This window comes from Sorex araneus, chromosome 2 (genome assembly GCF_027595985.1).
Source record: "Sorex araneus isolate mSorAra2 chromosome 2, mSorAra2.pri, whole genome shotgun sequence".
Taxonomy (NCBI): Eukaryota; Metazoa; Chordata; class Mammalia; order Eulipotyphla; family Soricidae; genus Sorex; species Sorex araneus.
This window is the reverse complement of record NC_073303.1, coordinates 227,814,326-227,838,048: the sequence shown is the minus strand read 5'-3', so window position 1 is coordinate 227,838,048 and position 23,723 is coordinate 227,814,326. Positions and strand designations below refer to the sequence as shown.

General features: G+C 55.9%; 1 protein-coding gene across 1 annotated transcript in view; it reads right to left on the bottom strand.

Annotated features, from left to right (window-relative positions):
- FAIM2 (Fas apoptotic inhibitory molecule 2) overlaps positions 1-22,866 on the bottom strand; it is a 32,748-nt gene extending 9,882 nt beyond the window's left edge. Inside the window, exons 1-11 of the mRNA XM_055125342.1 lie at positions 22,670-22,866; positions 18,703-18,898; positions 16,745-16,836; positions 16,334-16,398; positions 15,905-15,958; positions 10,751-10,801; positions 10,429-10,468; positions 9,807-9,844; positions 9,258-9,345; positions 8,965-9,060; positions 7,711-7,764 (exon numbers count right to left, since the gene is read on the bottom strand). Coding sequence (XP_054981317.1) covers positions 7,711-7,764; positions 8,965-9,060; positions 9,258-9,345; positions 9,807-9,844; positions 10,429-10,468; positions 10,751-10,801; positions 15,905-15,958; positions 16,334-16,398; positions 16,745-16,836; positions 18,703-18,898; positions 22,670-22,684 — 789 coding nt within the window. The 5' untranslated portion in view covers positions 22,685-22,866. The remainder of the gene's footprint in view (positions 1-7,710; positions 7,765-8,964; positions 9,061-9,257; positions 9,346-9,806; positions 9,845-10,428; positions 10,469-10,750; positions 10,802-15,904; positions 15,959-16,333; positions 16,399-16,744; positions 16,837-18,702; positions 18,899-22,669) is intronic.
- Positions 22,867-23,723: the final 857 nt, after the last annotated feature.

The following is a 23,723-nucleotide window of genomic DNA, read 5'->3' as shown; positions in this document are numbered from 1 at the left end:
GTGTCCCTGAACTAGAGGGGGTGGGGCAGGGCGGGGCGGGGCCAGCCTCTGAGAGGGACAGGCCGGAAAGGAGCTGGGGGAGCTCTGGCACGAGCACACGGGCACGCGCTGACTGGTGTTTACACAGGCCACAGGATATACCCAGCCAGCCCATGTTTATCTGCTAATGAGACATTAGTGGCTAATTAGGCATCCAGGTTCCTCCTCCAGTGACTCAGAGAATGGTACTGGCTTCTGGCCTAGCTCTGGCTCCTCAGCTCTGCCTCTTCGCGACCATTTGTGCCTCCTGTGTGCCAGACTTGATTCTAGGTGGGGGTGAGGTGGGGGGGGGTGCAGTGAAGGTGGATGGAGCCGGTGGATGCCCTGAAGAACAGACCAGACAAAATCTCTACCTCCAAAATTGTAATCCTGCTGCAGTGGGAAAGCAGTAAATCAGAAAAATAGTACATGGGGGAATGGAAAGGGCTGAGGAGAGAAAGCAGGGAAGTGGGCAGTGTGTGTGTGTGTGTGTGTGTGTGTGTGAGAGAGAGAGAGAGAGAGAGAGAGAGAGAGAGAGAGAGAGAGAGAGAGAGAGAGAGAGAGAGAGAGAGAGAGAGAGAGAGAGAGAGAGAGGAGAGGGAGAGAGACACAGACAGACAGACAGATAGACAAACAGAGACAGAGGCAGAGACAGAGACAGATGGGGGAGTGGGGAGTGGACTGTGCATGTGAGGGGGTGAGGGGCATATAGTGTGCGTGAGGGGGGCGCAGTGTGTATGTAGCATGAGGGGGGCTTGTTACGTGAGTCAGAGTGTGGGCAGTGTATGGGCTGTGGTGTGTGTGTAGGGGGTACAGTGTGTATATGGGGGGAGTGGCATGGCGGGCATGTATGTGAGAGGGAGCAGGGTCCGGGGGTGCATTGTGTGTGTACACGCGTGCACGATTGCGCATGTGTGCACTCACACTCAGGCACACAGATTACAAATGACGCAAGCCCCTAGGGAGTGACTGAGGTGACTCTGATGCCAGGGGACAGGCCAGGGGAACTATAGAGGCAGAGCCCTGGGCTGGAGTGAGCTTGCCAAGGGCAGGAGCAGCATGGAGGCGAGTGGGGCTGCAGCAGAGGGGGTGAAGGGAGGGAAGGGAGGGGTGCATCAGGGAGGCCTGCAGGGCCTGGGGAATGATCACTGAAAGCCAAGCAATGATCCACAAAGGAATAACCAAGCCGGCCTCCCTGGCGGTGAACCGGCTACTTTAGCCGAGCACTGAATGGGGTGGTGGTGGGCAGGAGCACGGCAGTGGGAGGCCACTGCCGGAGTCCAGAGAGGAGGTGCTGTGGCAGGGGCCAGAGGTGGAGAGAAGCCGCCCCCGTGGTCCCCTTCTACACAGAAGGTGAGTCTCCTGTGTCTGCTCTGGGCCAGCAGTGAGGAGAGGGAGCGGGGAGGCACTAGGGACCTGTCTGAGTGACGGGAAGGACAGCACTGCTGTCTGCAGAGCTGGGGCTGCAGGGAAAAGTGGGCGCTCTACTTTTTGGTTTTGCTTTTGGAAGGGGCATCCCAGCTGTGCGGCCCGGGGTTCGTGGTACTCCAGGGGCACTAGACCATATTATGCTTGCTTGGGAGGCAGTGCTGGGTCCCCCTGGGCCCTGACCACCTCAGCACAACACACACTGGGCCCAGCAGTTCAGTTCTTCTGTGTTAAGTTTGGGCATCTAATGGACTTCTAAGGGGGGGATGTGCAAGAGGCAATTAGAAGTTCTGGTCTACACAATCCACAGCATATATTGAAGAGAACATCAGCAAAACCCTCCAGGAAACTGACAGCAGAGGAGTGGCAAAGACAACGGATTATAAAGTCAGACAAACAGTACTACATCAAATTAAAAAACTTTCTCACAGTGAAAGAAGCTTAAACTCTACTGAAAAGACACCCTACTAAATGGGAGAAAAATATCTGCACACAATACATCAGATAAAAGGTTGATATCCAAGACCTAAAAAGCACTCACAAAACTCAACAACCAAAAGTCCAACCATCCCATCAATGAATGAATGGAGTGAGGCGATGAACAGATACTTCCCCAAAGAAGACATATGGATGGCAGACAGGCATATAAAAAAATGCCAATCATCACTCACGATTCGGGAAATACAAATAAAAACAACAATGAGATATCATCTCACACCAGTGAAAATGGCACAGATCAAAAAGTCTGGAGCCAGCCAGTGTTTGTGGGGCTGTGATGAGAGAGGAATTCTCATCCACTGTTGGTGGGAATGTCATCTGCTTCAGCCTTGATGGGAAGCAATATGGAGGCTCTCCGAAAAATAGGAAACAGGACTACCATATGACCCAGTGATATCACCAAAATACAAAAACACACTGCTGTATTCATCACTTACACTTATTACAATAGCCAAGATATGGAAACAACCAAAGTGCTGAACTAGGGATGAATGGATCAAGAAGTTGTGTGCGTGTGCAATGGAATACTATGTAACTGTTAAGAACTAACAAAATCAAGCAATTTGTTGCAGTGTGGGTGGAACTAGAGAATGGCATGTTGAGGGAAATCAATCAAAAGGAAAGGAATAGATACAGTACGATCTCTCACGTATGTGGGACTTGTAGATACACAGGGAGGTAGCAACAAAGGTCTAAAGGAACTTAATGGAAGAATTGATTCATACAATTGAGTTGGGAGGGCTGAGAGTGTGGGGTATTGATTTTGGGGAGAGAGAGGGGGTACACTGGTGATGGGTGAGATGTTAGAATTATATGCATGAGAAACCATTATTAATAGCATTGTAAACCACAGAATCCCAATGAGAGAGAGATTGATTCTTATCTGAAATTAGAGATGTTAGTCTCATTATCAAAAAAGAGGGGTCCAGAGACAATCTGAGTGCCCCCAAGAATTGAGTGCAATAGGAGCTGAGGGCCCCAAAGGCTTTCCTTGGGAAGGAGAGCTGGGCCTCTGAGGAGCAGGATTGAGTCACTGTATCAAATACTGCTGAGTCAGCCCTTCTGGAAAACAATTTGGACGACTCTCAAAAAATTAGATATTGAATTCCCATTTGACCCAGCAATACCACTGCTGGGAATATATCCCAGAGAGGCAAAAAAGTACAATCGAAACAACATCTGCACATGTATGTTCATCGCAGCACTGTTTACAATAGCCAGAATCTGGAAAAAACCCGAATGCCCCAGAACGGATGACTGGTTGAGGAAACTTTGGTACATCTATACAATGGAATACTATGCAGCTGTTAGAAAAAAGGAGGTCAAGAATTTTGTAGTTAAGTGGATGGGCATGAAAAGTTTCATGCTGAGTGAAATGAGTCAGAAAGAGAGAGACAGACATAGAAAGATTGCACTCATCTATGGTATATAGAATAACAGAGTGGGAGACTAACACCCAAGAACTGTAGAAATAAGTACCAGGAGGTTGACTCCATGGCTTCGAGGCTGGCCTCACGTTCCGGGGAAAGGTCAACTCAGAGAAGCGATCACCAACTACATTGTAGTCGAAGGCCATGTGGGGGAAGGGAGTTGCGGGCTGAATGAGGGCTAGAGACTGAGCACAGCGGCCACTCAACACCTTTATTGCAAACCACAACAGCTAATTAGAGAGAGAAAACAGAAGGGAATGCCTTGCCACAGTGGCAGGGTGGGGTGGGGGGGAGATGGGATTGGGGAGGGTGGGAGGGACACTGGGTTTACGGGTGGTGGAGAATGGGCACTGGTGAAGGGATGGGTTCCCAAACTTTGTATGAGGGAAGTATAAGCACAAAAGTGTATAAATCTTGGGGCTGGAGAGATAGCACAGCGGGTAGGGCGTTTGCCTTGCACGCGGCCGACCCGGGTTCAAATCCCAGCATCCCATATGGTCCCCTGAGCACGGCCAGGGGTAATTCCTGAGTGCAGAGCCAGGAGTAACCCCTGTGCATCGCCAGGTGTGACCCAAAAAGCAAAAAAAAAAAAAAAAAAAAAAAAGTGTATAAATCTGTAACTGTACCCTCACGGTGATTCTCTAATTAAAAATAAATAAATTAAAAAAAATACTGCTGAGTCAACTAAGATGGAAACTGAGAAACGACCACTGCATTTAGCCACACCGTGAGCCTGGGGAGGGCATTTTGCAGGAGGTTAAGAGAGAATGAGCTGGGGCTGGAGCGATAGCACAGCAGGTAGGGTGTTTACTTTGTACGTGGCCGACCTGGGTTTGATTCTCAGCATCCCATATGGTTCCCTTAGCACCTCCAGGAGTAATTCCTGAGTGCAGAGCCAGGAGTAACCCCTGTGCATCGCCGGGTGTGACCCCCCCACCAAAAATGAGAGAATGAGCTATGCTGGAGATTTCTCGAGACCCCGAGCTGAGCCTATTTCACTGGGGCACCTCAGATGGAGCGGGTATCCTCTCTGCGCACTACAAATGAACTCCCAGTGGCCACAAACTTCCAGAAGAAAAACCCAGGTATGCAGGACCGGCCACTTGGGAGTAGGGCGTCCCTTCCTGTCCCCCCCCCCTTCACCTGTTTGTTATGCCCAAGAACTGCCTCTGGGCGATATTTAAGCAAGTCCCTGGCCTTGATCCAGAGACTCACAAATGAATCTCAAAATGGATCAGCTCCCTACAGAGATGTCTCTGAACCCCAATCATTTACAATTTCAGAATTCCAGGAGCACACAGATGCGGAAGCGGCCACCCGACCTCTCATGATAATAAGCAATAGAAAATAAATTATCTAGCATCTGCCTGTGGCAGGCAGGATTGAATGGTGGTGGGAAAATTCAAAATAATGGTGGTGGGAAGGTATAATGGTGGTGGGATTGGTGTTGAAATATTGAATGTAATCAATATGAACAACTTTATGAAAATAAAATTTAAAAATAGAAAAAGCTTAAAAAGAGAATGAGTTACTGACATCTCACTGGGATATAGGATTTGTGAATATCTTCCCCAAAACAACAAAACAACCTGATTTGGAAAATGGGCAGATGATATGAACAGGTATTTCTCTAAAGAAAACAAACAGATGGCCAATAAGCCCACAAAAAGATGTTCACCATCACTTATTATTAGAAAAACACAAATCAAAACCACAATGAGATACCATCTCACACCTCAGGTCATGAGGTCATGATCTAAAAGACAAGATCTGAAAGGTCATGATCTAAAAGACAAGCCGAACAGTGTTGGTGGGGATGGTGCGAACGGGACCCAGCAGTCATCAGGGAAACCAATACAGAGATTCTGCAAAAACCTGAGCGGAAATGCCATATGACTTAGCTATCTCACTGCTGGGGCTTTATCTGATGACTTGAAAAACCCCCTACTCATTGCAAACATACACGCACCCCTATGGCCCTCATGGTGTATTCAGAACAGTCAAGCTCTGGAAACAGCTTGTGAGTGGAAGGCAGAAAAAGATGTGGCCGAGAACTTGAACTCAGCAACAGGCAGTCTGGGTGAAGGGAAATACATCAGTAAAGGACAAATACCAAATATTTTCTCTCTTGTGGATGTAAAAGAAACAAGACGAGCTCTCAGATTCTAAGAACAAAATGGCAGTTACCAGAGGGGGTGGTGGTATAGGGGATAAACCGGGCAAACTGCGTGGTGGTGGATGAAACAGACTTTCCTGGGGCTTCTGATGGACAGAGATGTTCAATTATAATGCCGGCCTCTGACAACCTAGATAAAGCGTGCTTCTTTAATTTGCTGTTTGAAGAGAGAAGAGAGAAGGGAGGAGGTGGGGTGGAGATAGTATGTATAGTTTCCCTTATAAGGACCTTGGTTCTAAGTGGGCAAGAGAGAGAGGAGTGTGAATCGAGAGTTTTGTGGGGTATTTTTCCGGCTGGGATAATCATAGCTGCCTGGTGCTTCTGGGAATAACCAGTGAGGAGGGTAGCACTGATGCTGTGAGGGAGGGGTGTGAGATGCCAAACTGCCTCCCTCAGACTCTCCTCACTCAAGCCACCCACAGGGGCCAGAGGCACTGGGAATGGCACCAGGCTGGCACAAGATATATGGGTCCTGTCCTAAATCTGCCCTAGACTCTGTGCCACCCCTAAAGCCGAGGGTGCGGGTATGGAAAGCCTCCACACAGCCCCCCACCCCGGGTGTCGGATGTAGAGGGTATGAAACGACCCTGGGGAAGTGAGGGTGGAGTCGTTGGAGTAGTTGTTGGAATAGTTGGCCGGGGTGTTATCATTCTGACAACACAGGGCTGGTTCGTGAGACGCTCATCCAGCCCCACCGCTGAGGCCTGAGAGCTGCTGAGTCTCAGCCAATGGCTGTGTGACCTCCCCACATGGGTCCTGCCATGACCCCTCCTCTTAGCAGGAAGAGCACTGGGCCAGGAGTTAGAAGTTAGTGTCACAGGGTGAACCGCCATTCAGTGCTACTTCAGCGTTAGCCCCCCTGCCACCAAGGGCCTTTCTGTGTTTACTGGAAAGCTCCGGCGAGTGGGGACAAGCTGGCGTCAACTCTGGATCCAGACCACGCTCAGGTGCCCTGTCGTGATCTGGAAGGGAAGTCATGGACAGAGCACTTTGCAAGGCTCAGTTTCCTCATCTGTAAAAGGGGGGGTTGCTAGAAGACCCCTAGGTCCCCCATTAGCCCTCAGGACCCGAGCCTAGAGTCATGGAGGGCACAGCAGGCCCTCCTGGGTGCCCAGCATACACCCCGATGCGATGGGTCTCATTGAGGACCTTCGGATGAAGGAATCAATCTACCACATTCCTGCTCCTGGTCCATCTTTATCCACCCTGCAAACCACTGCTCACAGTTCCGCCCCCCAGTCCCCACCCACATCTGAGCTCTCCCAGTCTGTCCCCACAAGCCCCTGAAATCTTTGACTAAGGCTGGGCTCTAGCCAGACCCAGCAGGGCTGGACACCCTAACAAGGGAGGGAAGAACAGGTTTATGATCCCCACTGGCTGTGGTCGCCCCAGTCCTACCCTAAAGAGATGTCGCCAACTCTAGCTTGTCCCTGGAGTACAGATGGAGTGCCGTTAGTCTAGGCGATGAAGCCCACCTGGGTGCAGGTGTGGCCGGGGGTGCTCCCAAGCACTCTCGCCAAGCACAGCTCTGCGGCTGGCCCGGCACTGCCTGGGCTGCTGGCTGCCAGGGGCCACTCTCTGCAGGCAGCTGTGCCCAGGGGCTGCCAGTGCCACCCCCAGCAGTGCCCGGCATTGCGCTCCCTCAGGCTTCTCATCCGACTTTGTGAACAACAGAACCTATTTGAGGGAGGCTTCAGTGAGGAGTCAGGTACATGGAGAGCTTGCTGGGGGCTGGGGAGCCAATAGTAGCTACTACTGTGACTATGATGGCGATGAAGTTCATCAACCCTCTGTCAACAGACAAGACCCAAGTTCAACAGGGACAGGGAATCTCCCTGGCACTGAGCAGCTTTCCCAGGTGACCTCAAGGAGAGCAAGGGAGAACCATATCCGTGAGGCCCAGCCCTCGGTCCCTCACTCTCCCCTCAGACTGCACCAGTGCCTCTCTGCAGCTCAATCAAAGCTGCCCGCCGGCAGTTTGGACCTCCTCTCCTGCTCTGCCCAAGCCCGTGGGTCTGCACAGGGGTGCAGCATTCCTAATGGGAGGTCCCCTGAGCCCACGGGTGCTCCAGTAAGTCACTGAGGAGGAAAACAAGAGGAGGATAGGGAAGGTGGAAGGGGTGGGGGTGCCAGGAAGACAGCCCCCAGGGCCGCACTCACCAACGTGAACACGATTGCTCCCAGCACGGCATACACTGCGTGGAGCCAGGGTACCTGCAGAGGGGAAGTGGGGAGAGCTTTAGGGACAGGGTGCAGGGTCAGGGCAGGGAGGAGGGCTCTCCAGTCCGGAGGATGTGATACAGGCCTCCTAGCCCCCAACACTCCCAGCAGTCCCTGAGAAGCCCAGACTAAATTCTCTGGGTGGTGCTGGAGGAACTTGCTGGGAGCCCCCATTAGATCTGTCCTTCTCCCCTGCACGCAGGCGGGATAAGCCTCCCAGACTTTGTGTGGCCTGGGCTTCTCCAGTCGCTGGGCACATTTGCCAGGACGGGAGAAGTAGGAGAAAGTTTCAGGGTGAAGAGGACAAAGACTTTCACTCAGGGGTGTGGAGGAGTGTCCGCTGCCCAGCTGACATGGCCTGCAGGAGGTGGAACAGAGCCTGACCGCTGCTCCCCCCCAGTCCCAGGGGTGCTCTGAAGGAGCTGCCCCAGGAGATTCCTGGAAACACAGCATGCTTGGATCAATAAAGCACTGTCTGGGGCTCAGCCCCCTATCCCCCACACAGAGGGCCCCCAGGCCAGCTCCGGCCCCTCCCTTTGTCAACAGGATCCTGGGAAGAGCCAAGGAAACGCCAGCAGCAAACCTCATGTCCTGGAGCAGGTGCCAAGACATACAGGCTCGCTGGGGAGCTGTTCCCTGCAGTGACAATGGGGTTCTGGGGGACCCTTTCCAAGGTGACCCAAGGGACCCTGTGGGCAGCTCTGGGCACTGAGCTCTTAGCAAGGCCCATCTCTTTGGTTGCCAGGCCCTGCTGGGGTGCCCTCAATCAGCCCCCTCCTCTCCATTGCAGACTGCCCCACACCTGGGCTGGCTGGGCTCAGGGGGCAAGCAGCGGTGCCCATAAATCTAATGAAGGGCGAGGGGTGGTACCCTCATCCACCTGCCAGCTGCTGTGTGCCCCATGAGGTGGCGACACTGCCCTCCTTGCTTTAAATACTCCGACCTGGCCCCAGCCTCTGCCAACCCGCACCCCTGTGGGAAGGATGGAAAGGTGAAGCGGATGTGGCAGGAGCTGCGCCTGCCAAGAAAAGCCGCGGTGTTTGCGCTTCCCCTGCCAACAAACCTTGGACAGGTGTCCTGGGACAGGATGGCCGCCTGGAGCCCTGGGCTCTGCGCCTTCCCCCGAGGGTGTGGGAGGACACAGCAGCCTGGGGCCAACCCCGCCCCCAAGGGCTGAGAGACCCGACGACTCACGTATTGGAAGGGCAGGAGGATGGACATGATGAGGCCGCTGAAGAAGAGCGTCATGAGCAGCACGAAGAGCACCCCCTGGCACGAGGTGAAGTCGAACTGCAGGGAAGGGCGGGTCAGCCGAGGGCCGGGCCTGCGCGGAGCGGCTCTGCTTCCCCAAGCATCCCACTACCCACCGGGCCGAGGCTTACCGCGCCCCCATCTTCCTTCCCTCTCCCGTTTCAGGTGTCCCCAGGCCCCGAGTGCCTCTTCTCTCCCCCCCCCACATCTCCACCACCCCGTGTCCCAGGGCTGACCTTGGTCTGGAAGCTGAAGAGGGTGACGGAGAGGCAGACGAGGGCCGTGATGCCCAGGCACAGCAGCACAGACTTGGTGTTGTAGTAACTGGTGGGACAAGAGGCCCCGGGACTCTGTGGCAGCTTTCCTGGTCTTCCCACCCCACCCCATCAGCACCGACCCCCGGCCTCTCCTCTCTCCCAGGATGCTCCCCCACCCGCTTTCCACTGGGCCGTCGAGAGACGGGCCTGGAGGTGGGTGGAGGAGCAGGCTTGGCGCTGGGGCCTGAGGGGTCGCACCCTTGGCTGTGTGATGGTGAGTGTGGGCCTGGGGGCTTGGGGTTTGTGGGCCACGCTATGCTCAGGGGCTACTTCTGACTTCTTGCTTGGGGGGCCACTCATGAGGGTGCTCAGAGGACCCCGTGGGCTGGGCTGGAGCTGGCTCTCCTGTGTGCACTGCTCGTGTTGCAGCCTGTGGAGCGTCTCTGGCCGAAGCTGCGACTAGGAAGTCACCGGTCCCTCCCTGCCTGCACGAGCCCCTCCCCGCTGCCCAGAGGCCAGACCCCTTACCTGGACAGCATCCCCGTGAGGTACGCCATGGACAGGGTCTGAAAGGAGAAGCAGATGAGGACACCTTCAGGGTCTGTGCTCCATCCCTTGTGCAGATCTCAGACTCTGAGCCAGCTCTCACTTTTTGCTTTGTTTAAGGCAGTGCTTGGGGCTTACTTCTGGCTCTGCACTCAGGTGATCTCCTGGTGCCTCAGGGGACCACAAGAGGTGCTGGGGATCGAACTCAGGTTGAGCGCATGCAAGGCAAGTGTCCTGCCCGCTGTACTATCACTCCCGCCCACTGGCTCTCACTGTTACCTCCAGCACTCAGATGCACAGGAGCGGCCTGGCTGACCATGCACCAGCTGACTCTGTTGTAGTCCAACATTTCACCGCCCCAGACCCCCACTGTTCATTATTCATAGGTCTAGGGTCCACCACATAAAATCTCTTAAAAACCAAAACATAATGAAAAGAAACCAGCAGGGTTGTGGGGACCATGGGCGACTGCCCATTTGGAAGGGAGGATGGAAGGCGCTTGTGAAAGAGGTGGGGGGAAATGCCCCAGTGATCGCACAGCGGACACCAGACTTCCCAGCCCTTGAAGCCCCTGTCCCTCCCCCACATCCCCACCAGGCCTTACAAAGATGGTCAGGAGAATGAGGTTCCATGGGAAGTGCCTCCTGCAAGGCAAGAGCAGGGGTTAGCGCCAGGGTGCCCGCAGCAGGCAACTCCACACCGAGGGGTGGGACCCCAACCAGTCCTTGGAGCCTCTTCTTTCTGCCACTTTCCCACGTTCTCCCATCTGCCCCCCCCAACACCCCCCAGGCACCAAGTCAAGGGAGGGAGTGGGCTGTTGGCAGAGGCCAGAGGCCAGGCCGAGGCTGGTGCCCATCCAGCACAGACACCGGGACTCCCCCAAGGTCCTGCTCGAGTTCATAAGGCTCCCCAAACCATCATCATACCTGGGTCCAGAACAGCAGGCCAGGGTCAGGTAGGTGACGAAGAACACAGCGCTGGGAGAGAGAAGGGGGCAAAGCTGGAGGCTGCCCAGCCCTCCCTGAACTTCCTACTCTGCCAGGGCACCAGGCAGGGTGCTAGAAGGTGAGGTGTGGTGGGTTAATGGTCACCCCAGAACTGGGCAATGGGCAAGACAGTGGTCAAACTTTGAAGGAGGAAAGGGGACCAGAATGAGCGTGCTTTGTGAAATACAGAACGTTGGGGGCCCAGGGCATAGTTGACCACCTAACCCAAAGTGGTCCCCCAGACACTATCTTTTTTTTTTTTCTTTTTGGGTCACACCCAGCGATACACAGGGGTCACTCCTGGCTCATGCACTCAGGAATCACCCCTGGCGGTGCTCAGGGGACCATATGGGATGCTGGGATTTGAACCCGGGTTGGCCGAGTGCAAGGCAAACGCCCTACCCGCTGTGCTATCGCTCCAGCCCACCCCAGACACTATCTTATTACCTAAAAATCCCAGCTCAGGTTCTGTGGAGATCACTAAAGGCTGAGTGCCTGCATTGCATGCGGGAGGCCAGGGTTTGATCCTTGGACCCCATGATCCACCCCAGGAGCACAGAGTCAGGAGGAGCCCCTGAGCACCACCACATGTGGTTCAAAAAAAATCAAATTCCAATTCATAGATAGTATTATTTTCCAAGTGCCCCGCAAATTGTTCTGTGCCATCAGGATGTCAACGCAATCCTCTGTCTTCCCGTGAAGAGGCTCTTCAGCCCAGAGGTGGGTGAGCGCTCGGGAGCTCCAAGTCCTGCAGGGTTTGCGGCTCCGTCCTCGGGAGCCGCCAGCCTGCTCACTACCCTAAGATCTGTTCATCGGCTCCTTGTTGGTACAGCTACTGGACTCACACCTAGCAGGGGCAGGGCTGAGGCCTGTCTGTCGGCGGCTGGCACCTGTGGCATGAACTGGATCAGATGGCCACAGGGAGACTAGCAGGGTGCTCAGGAGCCACTCAGAGGCAGTGAGGACCGAGGGTTCCTGGGGAGCTCGGGAGCTGGAGGCCAGCGCAGTGGTGGGAGCGGCTGGGCCCTGCTCCTGCCCACCTGGGCTAAGACCAGCACCAGGGCACAGTCCCAGCCGGAGGCTTCACTGTGATGCTAGAATCCTTCCGCCGCCTCCTCCTCTGTCCTCCGCCCTTTGCCCTCCACAGCAGCAATTCCCAACGCGCTCTTTCATCCACACGCCTCCAAGGCAGGCTCATTCCCAGCCTAGTCTGGCCTGATATGTTCCAGAAAGACCTGAGACAAGGCGGGGCTCCCAGGCTCCCTGCCTGCTGCCTATAAACATCACGTCACACTCCTGTGTGCCTCCCTCTCCTCCCTCCAAGGCCACCCCAGCCCCGGCCAAGGCCCCCATCCTCAGCCGCCCTGCTGCCTCTGGCCTTTCAGCAACTCCCTCTCCTCCGAAGCTGTCGCCCTCTTTTTCTGGAGATGGGTGATTGGGTCATACGCAGTGACTGCTCCAGGCTCTGGGATCAGAAGTGACACCTGGCGGTGTTTAGAGACCTGTGTGTGGCCCACGGTCTTACACCCTGTGTTGCCTCTCTGACCCAGCTGTCGCCCTTCTTTAACCCACATCTTCCCTGATGCTCAGAAGAGCTCTGTGCTCTGTTAGGCCTTTCCTTCTGCCCAGCTGCTCCCTACCCACTGCAGCGTCTCTTCACCACGTCACTATGACCTTGTTGAGTCCAACTGACACAGGCTTGTCCTTATCTTACCTGACTTCTCAACATCAGGTCACTCCCATTGTTTCTCTGGTTCCAAATGACATACTCTTGGGTCCTTCCTCCCTGGCCACTCCTGAATCTCCTTTAGAGTCTCTCTCCCTGCTGCCTTCCACACGGGTGCCCTGGGGTGCTTCTCCCTCACGCATCCACAGGCCGCCTGCATCGGGCCCATGACGGGCACACCCATATTTCTCATTTTTGTTGTCCTCCTCAGCCTCAGATTGAATACCCAATTACCTGCTGGGCAGATATGCTTGTTTGGAAACACGCCAAGCTCAACAGGTTAGAGCAGCGTGACCCTGCTTCACACTCCTGCACCCGCACCTGTCCCCAAGCAGAGCCCTCGGCGGCGTCCTCCATCTTCACGCTGCCAGTCCCGAATGTCACCAGCGCTGTTGGCACTGCGCCCACGCTGTCCCCTTCTCTCCAGCCCCTCTATGGCTACATGGTGCACCCCGGGGCTCCACTGGCCTCTGCCCCAGTCCTGCCTTCACCTCCCAGCTCCAGGCAATCATGTGATTCCCCTGCCTCAGATTTCCAAGACCTGGCAGTGCCCTACACGATCCACCCCTGCCTCCCTCCCAGTCCCTCCCACCTGGGGCCACACCCTCTGCCTCCCCTCATACGCCCCAGCAGCTGCCACGCCAGCTGGAGAGGACCAGGGCAAGGATGACTGACGCTGGGACTAAGGGGCTTCCTGTGCAGCCAGGGCACCCTCGGCTGAAACCTGCGCCCCACACCCAAAGGCCTGCACGTCTGGCGCAAACTCTACTCCCTGTGCCATCTGCCTATGCGGGTCCCGTGATGGCTGGGTGATACTATAAATATTTCTAGATGAACTGTAAAAACAGGGAATATAGGGCCACGGCAAGCCTGGGGCTGGAGGGCTTGGAAGACAGAACCTCCATCTTACCCCTTCCTGTTCCTCAGTCATTCCCCTTTTCGCCAGGGGTGTGCAGTAGGCTGTGTTGGCTTGGGAGGGTTCGGCTCAGCGTCCCGCATTTGCCTCTTGCTAAGCCAGAGAGCCTTCTCATGGGGCCCCCAACAGCAGAGCTGCCAGGATTGTCCTAGAGAGTGGGAGCAGCACCAACATTCGCACTGGGGCCCTGCACTTCCTGGACAAACACTTAAAGCCATCGCCAGGCCCCTCCTGAGGTCTCTGGGTGGTTCCTTGGCATGCAGAGCGCGAGGGGTCCCAGGATCAGGCTGCTGGACGTCCTGCTCTGTGAGGGACAGTGGACTCATGTGCCCCAGTTGAGACACGCGCCAGCCTCTGCTAAGTCTCACTGAGTCACTGGTCAGTCAGCTCAGCAATAAGGATAATGACACCTCGACTGTTCCTGGGCGCGGGTGCCATCTCCCTGGCCAATCTGGACGCTTCCTGGGGGCAAAGGTCCTTTTCTCTCTGGATCCAGCTTCTCAGAAAGCTGGCGGAGAGCCCAGTGGCCTGGGGTCTGCTTTGAGCCCCTCTGTGACCGCATAAGCTCAGATGAGCCCCAGATTCCTGCTCTGTAAAGCAGAAGTGCAGGTGGCACCTCCAGTCGAGAGGGCAGTGGAAGAATGCACTGCGTCAAGGTGAGGACTGATGGGAGTTGTTAGCATCGGAGCTGGCTGACTGACGGCTTCCGGGGAGCTCACCCACCCCTCCAGCTCTGGCCTCTCCCCCCCACCAGCCCCACCTGCCTGCAGGGTCTGGACTGAGGTGGGGGTGGGGAAAGCGGGCTGGGGCAGGACAGGGGCCTGGGGCATTCTGGCTCTGGCCCAGTCCCGAGTCCAGGGGGCAAAATCCTGAGCTTTGTAACCAGAAACACTGGAAAACTGGCTCTGCTGCTGGGGGGCGGGGGGCGGGCAGAGCCTCACTGGCTTCCTGTCTGTCAAGTGGGGTAGATGACAGGGGTCTGTGTGGCCCAGTGTGGGCCTCGTGCATGAAGAACATGCTTGGTTCTTGCTGCAGCGGAGGGAGGCCCGCTGGCTCAGACCACAGCAGACCCCAGGGGCAGCGTGGCTGGGAGCGCTGGGAGGAACTAGGCTGGCTGGCTCCCTGGGGAAAGGGCAGCCTCTCGGCACCCTAAAAGAAGCAAAGCACATAGTCCATGCCCACTCCCCGGCCGCCTGTGCCCCTACTCTGTGATCTAGCCCGGACAGCGCCTCCGCTAGGAACACGTTAGTCAGATGGATGCCGAGTCTCACATTTGAGCTGCATCACACGCGCTCCCTCAGGGCCGTGGCCTCTGTTGCCACTTCCCATTTCTGCGGCTGTCTCCGGCCATCATCCTTCAGGACACACAGTACCAGAAGGCCTGGGCTCCTGGGCTCCCGAGGCGGCCAGGCGGTGCTGACGTGCAGGGAGCCATGCCAACCTTTCGCGTGGGCTAGGCCCCAGGGACCTCGTTAGCTTTACCCTAAGGCCTCCCCGTGCCGCCAGGAGCCAAGCCTGCCAGCTGGTCTGCAGACAGGGTCTCCTGCCGCTCTCAGGGGGGCTCCCGACGTGGACATGCACCCTAAGAGGGCCTGGAAGGCCCCATTCACACTTCAATCACACTAGACCCGCCCTTCCCAGAGCACCCTGGACTGAACAAGGCACCCGCCTTCCTCCTCCGCCACCTGTTGTCTGGGCTGCCACAACCCAGCGCCCAAAGGCTCCTCCCAGCACCCCAGCTCACGCTGGTCCCAGGGGATACTGAGGGACACCCCAAGAGTCCGCACGGGGCCCAGGTGACCTTGGCTTGGCATCATCCAGAAGGGCATCATGACTAACCAGAGAGAAGGCTCAAAACGCTCTACCCCATCAAACCTTTTCTCTCAACCCCTTCTGCCTATCCTTAAGAGAGGAAGGTAGCTGAAAATGCTCGAGATGAAGGGAGTCTGCCAAGCAGAGGGATTAAGAGCACATGTCTGAACTTGAACCCTGCATCTGAATCCCAACTCTACCACTGACGAGCTGTGTGACCTTGGGCAGATTACTCAACTTCTCTGAGCCTTAGTTTTCTGAGGTAATTATAACCAACTGAAGTGAGAATCAATGCAATACATTAAGCACACAGAATCAGGCCAAGCCCTATTAGGCACTCTGTAAGTGGTAGTTATTATGATTAATAATTCGTAAGCATTAATAACACGAGTGAGAAGAGCAACATTCACATTAGCGTGGACCAAGACATGCCAGCCCCCTCTCAGGAGTAAGGTCTGGGCCGTCCAGCCAGGGGTCAGTTCAACTCTCCCCTCCTTGTGGGGGCACGACTTATACCCATTTCTTTCCTTGCTCCCCACTAATGACTCCACAAGGGCGGTCCTGCTCGTGCTCCCGGGAAGGTTTGTGGTGAAGCCACCCCAATGTGTGCTGCCGAGGCCCGGGGCCGGGATATACTCACTAGGACGCCCAGTACCAGCCTGGGTTGGCCTGGACATAGTCCTTCACAGGGTCACTGCAGAGAAGGAAGAGACAGTGAAAACTAAACTCCTTCCTGCCTGGCTCCGCATCCACTCTAGCCCTGCCCGTTCACAGCGCCCAAGGGAAGGAAAGGCGGGAATGTCGCCTTAGAGACTCAGTCACATTGCTGGAGAGTGATACAGGGGTGCATGAGTGTGAGCTGCAGGGGGAGAGGAGTGCCTGCCTCCTGAGCCCCCAGGTGCCCTCTCTTGGGTGCCCCGCACATGCACTCAGGCCTCCCGCCCCACCCACGCCCCCAGGAAGCCCATTGCTGGCACACGACACACGTCTCTCCAGGCAAACATCCCAAGGGTGCCCTCGCCCTAAGCAGGCCCAGCTCCAGCAGCGCCCAGCCACCGCGTCTGCTCACCAGAAGGTAAAGAGGGCCACAACGCCAAAGGTCACCAGCAGCTGCAGCAGCAGGATGGTGTAGACCTGGGAAGATGGGGCTCTACTCAGTGTGGGGGCATCTGAGCTCGGAGTGGGGCGAGGAGCCCTGGCCCCTCGTGCCACTCTTCAGATCCACACCTGTTCTCAGGGTCTCAGGACAAGGTGCAAGGGGATCAGATATTCCTGAGCCTGCACCCAGAGGGGAGACGGTCCCCAGCATGCACTGGGGGAGCAGAAGAGCCGAGCTGCGGGGAGCAGCTGGGTGACACCAAGCCCATCCAGCAGGAACCGAGGGCCCGAGCTCCCCGCGGCAGGGTCGGGGCTGGGCGAGTGGCTTCTCTAGGAGATCCCCCAGTCCTGCAGCCTGGAGAACTGGGCTGGGGGCAGTTACCTTTCTGACGAAAAGTCGGCGCACTCTCTGGTCTTCCCAGCTGAAGGTGGTGAAGAGCTCATGGTCTCCGGGGAAACGGCTCTCATAGTTGCCTGGGTGGTGGGTGGGAGGCCGTGAGGACCAGAGACATGTCATCCCCAGTGACCAGCAGCCTAGAGACTCTTTGTCACACTGGCTCCCCGGACAGCCCCTTCTCCACCCTTCATGCCACACAGATCTTGCCCCTCTCTGTTGTTCGTGTTTTCTGCTCTGGGTCTGGAAATGAGCTGACCTCGCTCCCCCCTTTCCTTCCATCTTGGCGGGGGCGCTTCCTGGGGGCCAGACTCTGCCATATACGAGCGACCCTTTTCTCTCGTGTTCCCATCCCGCTTCTTGAAGGGGTGCATGCTTTGTATGTGACTCCTTGGCAGCAAGGACCTGAAGGGACAGCCGCTGTCCAAGGACCACTCATACTTCTGTGGGTCAAAGGTCCTGACCTCAGCTTGCTCTGAAGATCTGGGGACTGGTGGGGGGAGGTGGTGTCTGGGGACTAGGTCGCTGTACGGATTTGCAGTTGCTTCAGTTGGGAGCAGGGCTGGGGGACACTGGAATGGAATTAGAACCGTGACCAGGTAAAGAGGCGATGGGGGTCGGGATGATGTTGGGGTGTCTGGAACTCGGGCTTTGGGAAGAGTACAACAGACAGGCCCTGCTCAGAGATAAACTAGCTGTCTCCTCCCTGAGTCTCTTTCGCCATATGGGTTGGTGAGACCCACCTCATGGGAGCCTAACGAAATAAGTGAAAGCCTATGGTGTCCTTTCCTCCCACTGCTGCTCCTATCAGTTCTCCACCATCCTGATTCGCAGAGCAAGACCCTGTGTGTTGGTCTTTTAAAGCCAGATGGCTCGTCCATGCTGCCTCTCTCATGACCAAGCTCCTGAGCAAACCTGCACTGTGTCTTCCCTGAGCTGTCTACACATTTGCAGACAGCCACTGTCTTGCCTCTGAGTCCCTGCACATTTCATTCTTTCCATCCTGAACACAAATTTCCCTTTTCACCAGGCTAACCTTCCTCCAAGGAATCTTCCCAGAAGAAGGTTAGAAGGGCTGGCTAGACCCTATCAGTACATTGGTGAGCTATTCACTTGGTTTCTTGTCTACACGGTCGGTTCTATTGAGGGCAGGTCTTGCAAAGCTGTGTGTCCTCAGAAGTTAGCTCAGTGTGACATACTGCCTGGCACGCACATTAGAGACTGCCTGCCACATGGAGACTGAAATGGAAGCTTCCTGCCCCCACAATTCCTGGGAAAACCTTCCTCAAAGCAACCAGGATATGAGAAATGCGGAAGGGGAGAGAGAACCTACAGCAAGCCTGAGGCCCGAGACCCTCCCCCTTTCATCCTCCACTTCTCTGCTTGTGTCTAGGTCTTTCTCCACAGCCCGAGTGACCAGGCCTTGGAGGAGAAGGAAGGGAGGGGGAAAGCTTGGAGTCTGGGTGTGAGACGGGCTCCCAGGGAGGCCAGACCTTTAGGGACCTTCTTGGGCCTAGTGGGGTGCGTCTGCTGGGCTCTGCTTGGATGGAGGACCTGGTAGGTACGGACCATGGCGGCCTCTTCCTAGGAGGGGAAGCTTTGTCTGAGGCATTGTTCCAGGAATGCCTTCTAGAATTCTGCTGGCAGGTGCTAATGCTGCGGGGGAAGGGTCCCGGGGCTGCTGAGGACGGGGAACCAAGTTTCCACAGGCTCGACCCAACAGATGGGATTGGGGCTGTGATTCTCCACCTGGGTGACTGCCTAACAATGAAGACCGAACATCTGGGACACTGAGGCCAGCGTCCAGGTCATGCCTTCTTGCCACCAGTCAAGGCCCAGGGAAGGGAAGAGAAACTGTGTGAGGGAGCTGCTTCCTCCTCCCAGGCCTTTCCATCTGGGTCCGCCCCTGTCCCTGAAGAATAGTTTCCTGGAGCCGACACACTTACCGGGGTCCACATAGGCCCAGCTGGGGTGGAGCGGCACTGCAGGGGGGGCCGGCGGGAAGGGCCCTGCCTTCACCCCTTCCCCAGAGGTGGCCTCCTCATACGAGGGTGGGGCTGAGGGCACTGCCGGAGACTCTTTCTTCTCACCATTCGCCTGCTGCTGCCCCTCAGTCCCGGGGGCCTTGTTGGCCACGGAGAGCTGCAGGACAGAGCAGAGTGAGCCACCATGGGGCACCTTCCAAGCCCTTCCCCGCAGCCCTTCAGTTTCCAGAACTCCGGGGGGTACTTGGTTCCCCGTATAAGGAAACGGGGATGCCCACAGGAAACTCCCTGTTCTATGTGACACAGATGTGTGTGCCAGTCACAGAACCTGATACCGTATTTTATAGCTAAGTAAATAAACTGTTTTGTACCATTCATGTGACATGAACGTGTAGAGGGATATTGCTCAGCCTTTATTCTGGGGAAATCGTGCCCTCTGTGACAATTCGAGGGAGCCCGGAGGTCCAAGTGAAAGAAACCAGACACAGGAAGACGAGGTCTGCCGCGCTCACTCGTGTGTTCACCGGGGCACAGTCAGCCCCGCAGAAGCAATGAGTGGAATGGCAGATGTGGTGGGGGTAGGGGTGAGGGAGGGAGAAACTGTGACAAGGGAAGTCTCAATTAATGGGGACTATGGTTAAAAATACTGTAGTGTCCACTGGAAATTAGCCAAGACAGGGCTGTTTTTAGTTCATTTATCTGACCACATGCACTGGTCGTCAGGGGCTTCTCTCAGGTTTTGCTCTGCGTTGCTCCTGGCCGTGGTCCTGGGGGACGGGATGGGATCTGGGTTTGCCAGAAAGGAAATATGCACTCCAGTGCTCTGAACTATCTTCTCAAAACAGAACATTTTCTGTGGGGGAGGGGTTTGGGCCACACCATTCTGTGTCTGGGTCAGTCCTGGTGGTGCTCAGAGGACCATATTGGATGGAATCCAAATTGGCCATGTGCAAGGCTGATGCCCCGTACTATCTCCCTGGTCTGAGGCTGTATCTTCATTGTTTTCACCCACCAAATAAGGTATCACTGTATCACTGTCATCCTGTTGCTCATCTATTTGCTTGAGCGGGCACCAGTAACGTCTCCATTGTGAGACTTGTTACTATTTTTGGCATATCAAATATGCCACAGGTAGCTTGCCAGGCTCTGCGTGCAGGTGGGATACTCTTGATAGCTTGCCGGGCTCTCTGAGAGGGTCGGAGGAATCAAACCTGGGTTGGCCGCGTGCAAGGTGAACGCTCTACCCACTGAGCTATCTCTCTAGCCCATCTAAAAAGGTAACTATGTAAAGTGTTTGAACATGTTAACTGGCCTGATTGTGGGAATCATTTTACAACATATGATGTCAAAGTACATAAATATATCAAGATGCAGCTCAAGGGGCCAGAATGATAACACAGTAGGTAGGGTGTGTGCCTTGCTTGCAGCCAACCTAGGTTCAATCCATGGCATCCCATTCTGTCCACAAGAGCCTCTAGGAATAAGTTCTGAGCACTGCTGGGTGTGACTCCAAGACCAAAACCAAAAATAGAAAAATATTTAGCTCAAAGTATATACAATGTCTGTCAATTATACTCCAGTAAATCTGAGGGAGATAGCCTCCCTTTAGTTGATGGCGGACAGGGTGGCCAGGGGCACACTGGAACTAGGACACAAATAAGGAAAGAGAAAAATCTGAGAAGAGAATTCCATTGGTGGTCACTGTCCCCAGCAGAAACTGAGTCTGTTCAATTAGACTATGTCCTCAGAGAAGGGCCTGGCACACAGAATGACCTCAAAAGTATTTTTAGGGACCAGAGAGATAGTATAGGGAATAAAGCATTTGCCTTGCAGCTGATCCCAGTTCAACACCTAACACTACATATGGTCCCCCAAGCGTTGCCAAGAGTGACCCTGAGCACAGAGCTAGGAGTACTTGCCGAAATAAAGAAAGAAATGTTTAAAAATATTGCTTTAAGATGAAAGGACTATAGGGAGACAGATCCCTGGCTAAGGGGCCCATTTAACTTTAACCTACTTGGGCCTCCACCTCTCTCACAAACTCACACAGAATCAGAAATACTGCTGAAAGGGACCTAACAGGATGATGGCACAGCAGAGAGGGCGCTTCCCTTGCATCCACTGGCTTGGGCTTGATCCTCATCACCCCATATGGTCCTCCAATCACTGCCAGGAGTGATTCCTGAGTGCATAGCCAGGAGTAACCCCTGAAATTGCCAGGTGTGGCCCCCAAACAAAACAAAAACAAAAACACATAACAAAAGGGACCTTGTAAAGCATCTAGTTTAGCCCCTTCGTCCTCCTGACCAATGAGGAGACGGGCTCATGGCACGCTGCAGGAAGGCGGACATCCAAGTCTGCTGACACTGAGGCTGCCTCACGCGTCGAGAGAGCTAAAGGGCCTGAATGATACCACAGAGAAAGGAAGACTGGTGACAGAAACGAAGGACCCACAAAAGAGCTAAACCGCAGAAAATGGAGGTCTGGTTTCAAAAAGAATGTGTCTCGCTGAGGCAGCCCAGGGGCAGCCCAGAGACAGGCAAGCAACCAGCCTCTCCAGTCGTGAGGAGCATGGCTAGAGGCTGGGAGAGGCTGTGGAGGGCAGGGGGTGGCAGGGGAGCCAGACCCCAGGACCCCAGCAGCTCACCAAGTGGGGGTGGGCAAGGTGGGGTTTAGGGAGAGGCCAGCAGAGCTCTTTTATTCACCATTGTCACACCCCTCCCAGGCTTCCTTGGGAAAGGATCTGGGGCTCAGGTTTGTGGGAATGGGGCTCCAGACCCCCTGCTTCCTCCCCATTCACCCTTCACTACCCAGAGGGAAGGGCCAGGCCCAGCAAAACCCATTTCAAGCAGCAGAATCAAGTGCCCCTGAGTCTTGAGCTTGTGCCTGGGAAAAACAGCCCTGTGCAAAACTGGTCATTCGTTCCACCTCCCGCCAGCTCTCCTCCCAGTGCCCAGAGACTCAGACCTGCGCAAAACTGGTCCTCCAACCCCCACCCCCACCACTCAGCACTCCAGACTCTCCTGGCCCTTCCCCTGTGCATCCGGCATTCCCAAGTGGGGTCTACCCAGTGGCAGAAGTGGTATCAGCCAGTGACATCATTCTGAGTCCTGAGTAGGTTCACCCGGGAAGGAGGGTCTGAGGGCCTGTGAAGGAAGCCATTGCCCTGAGACTGATTGTAAAGCAAGGAGCAGGGGGGAGGTATGGGGAAAGTCCTTCTTTATCTCTCCAATCCTTAGCATCCCCAAGCAGAGGGCCAGAAGACCCTCCCTGTTTGCCCCAGGTCCTGAGAGTTGTATAATTCCACAGGCTGTTGAGGTTACATAATCCTAAAATGCCAGCCAAGTCTCTCCTCTCCCTCATTTCAGGCCTAAAGCTGGAAAATGAGATGGTTTTGTCCAGTCCCACCCAGTCCCAGGCCGCACCAAAACCAAAAGGAAAATCAGAGCATCCGGATGCAGGGTTGCCATAGTAACCCCCAACCACAGGCGATGAGTCCAGATGTGAGATGATGACAGGAGTTGAGGGTGTGGGGGTAGAGGGTGTTCTGTGAAGGTAGGAAAGATAAGCACATTGGGGTTGGGGTTGGACCAGAGGGGGGATGCTCCACAGGTACTGCCCCTCAGACCACATCCTGCACCTGCCCGTGTTCACACACACACACACACACACACACACACACACACACACACACACACACACACACCCTACGGAGGCCTGCGCAACGGTAAAAGGTCTGGGGATGCCAAAGCACAGGTGGAAGGGCGCTGGGAGGGGATGATCCTTGGAGCCTCTGATACCAGCCAGGACCTCAGCAGACCTTGCGGCCCTTGCCCGGAGCCAGGGCCAGAGGCTCAGAGCGGTCCAGGGAGCTTGCTCAGGTGGGGGCAAGGATGGAAGAGGGTGCCGGCGGGGGAGATGCTGGTACCTTTCCCTGGGTCATGGTGTCGTCTCGCGGGGAAGGGGTCCCTGAGGCAGGGGCGGCCGCTTGGGTCACCGCAGCCTGCCTGCGTCTCTTCCTCCCTCCGCGTGGGTTCTAGCAACATCCACTGCAGCGGGGCCAGGCGGGCTGGAGCGTACCACCGCGCGCGGGGGAGGAGGGCGCCGGCGGCCTCAGCCAAGGCCCGGCAATTTGCTCACAGCGGAGGGGGCGGCGCCCCGCGCCCACACCGGGGCTCTAGCATCACAACCCCCTCGCCCCCGGGGGCCTGGGGACGCCGCACATCGCTGCGGGCAGAGCAGCCAGGTGGACGGGTCCGCGCGGGCGGGAGGAGGCACGGGACTCGGTGACAGCTGAGCAGCTGATGCTGCGCGGTGCCAGGGCCCTCTCTCCCCGTGTCTCTGCCAGGGCACCCTCTGGCCGCGTCACTGTTTCATCATTCAGGTAGAGTGGGGAGTCTCCGCCAGCGCAGACCCCTGGGACCCAAGCTCCAGTCGGTCTTTGGGCAAACCCTCTCCTCGCCTGTTTCCCCTCCCGCCAGAGACCCCTCTGCCTAGTCGCAGAGACAGAGTGTGGGCGCTGCGGGTGCCCCACGATGATGGGGTCTTTCTGGAGGCACCTCTGGCGCTCTCTCCCACTCTGCCCTTCTACCTTCACTGCTGGCCGCCAGCCCTGGCCTCATCCCCACGCCCCTGTAGCCCCGGGGGCTTCTCCGGTGGCCGCCACAAGGGTGGTGGGAACCGCCTGAGGCGGGGCAGCTCTGCCTGCAGGTCTCCAAGGGCTCCTGGGCCTGATCACCAGAAGCCCAGGGTTCCCGGGATTCTGGCGCTAACCCCCTGGAAGACCCAGGAAGTGTCCCCACAAGGGGAGAGATGTGAGGAAGGGAGCCCCCTTCTACTCACCTTGCCCGCTTCCCCGGAACTGCCTAGAAGGGGTCCTAGAGGCTACAGCGGCCTTTCTCTTGGCTATCCTGGACACCACCCCCTCACCAGCTAAACTGCTGAGGGGCCAGTGAGGAGTGAACCTGGGGCACAGCCCAAAG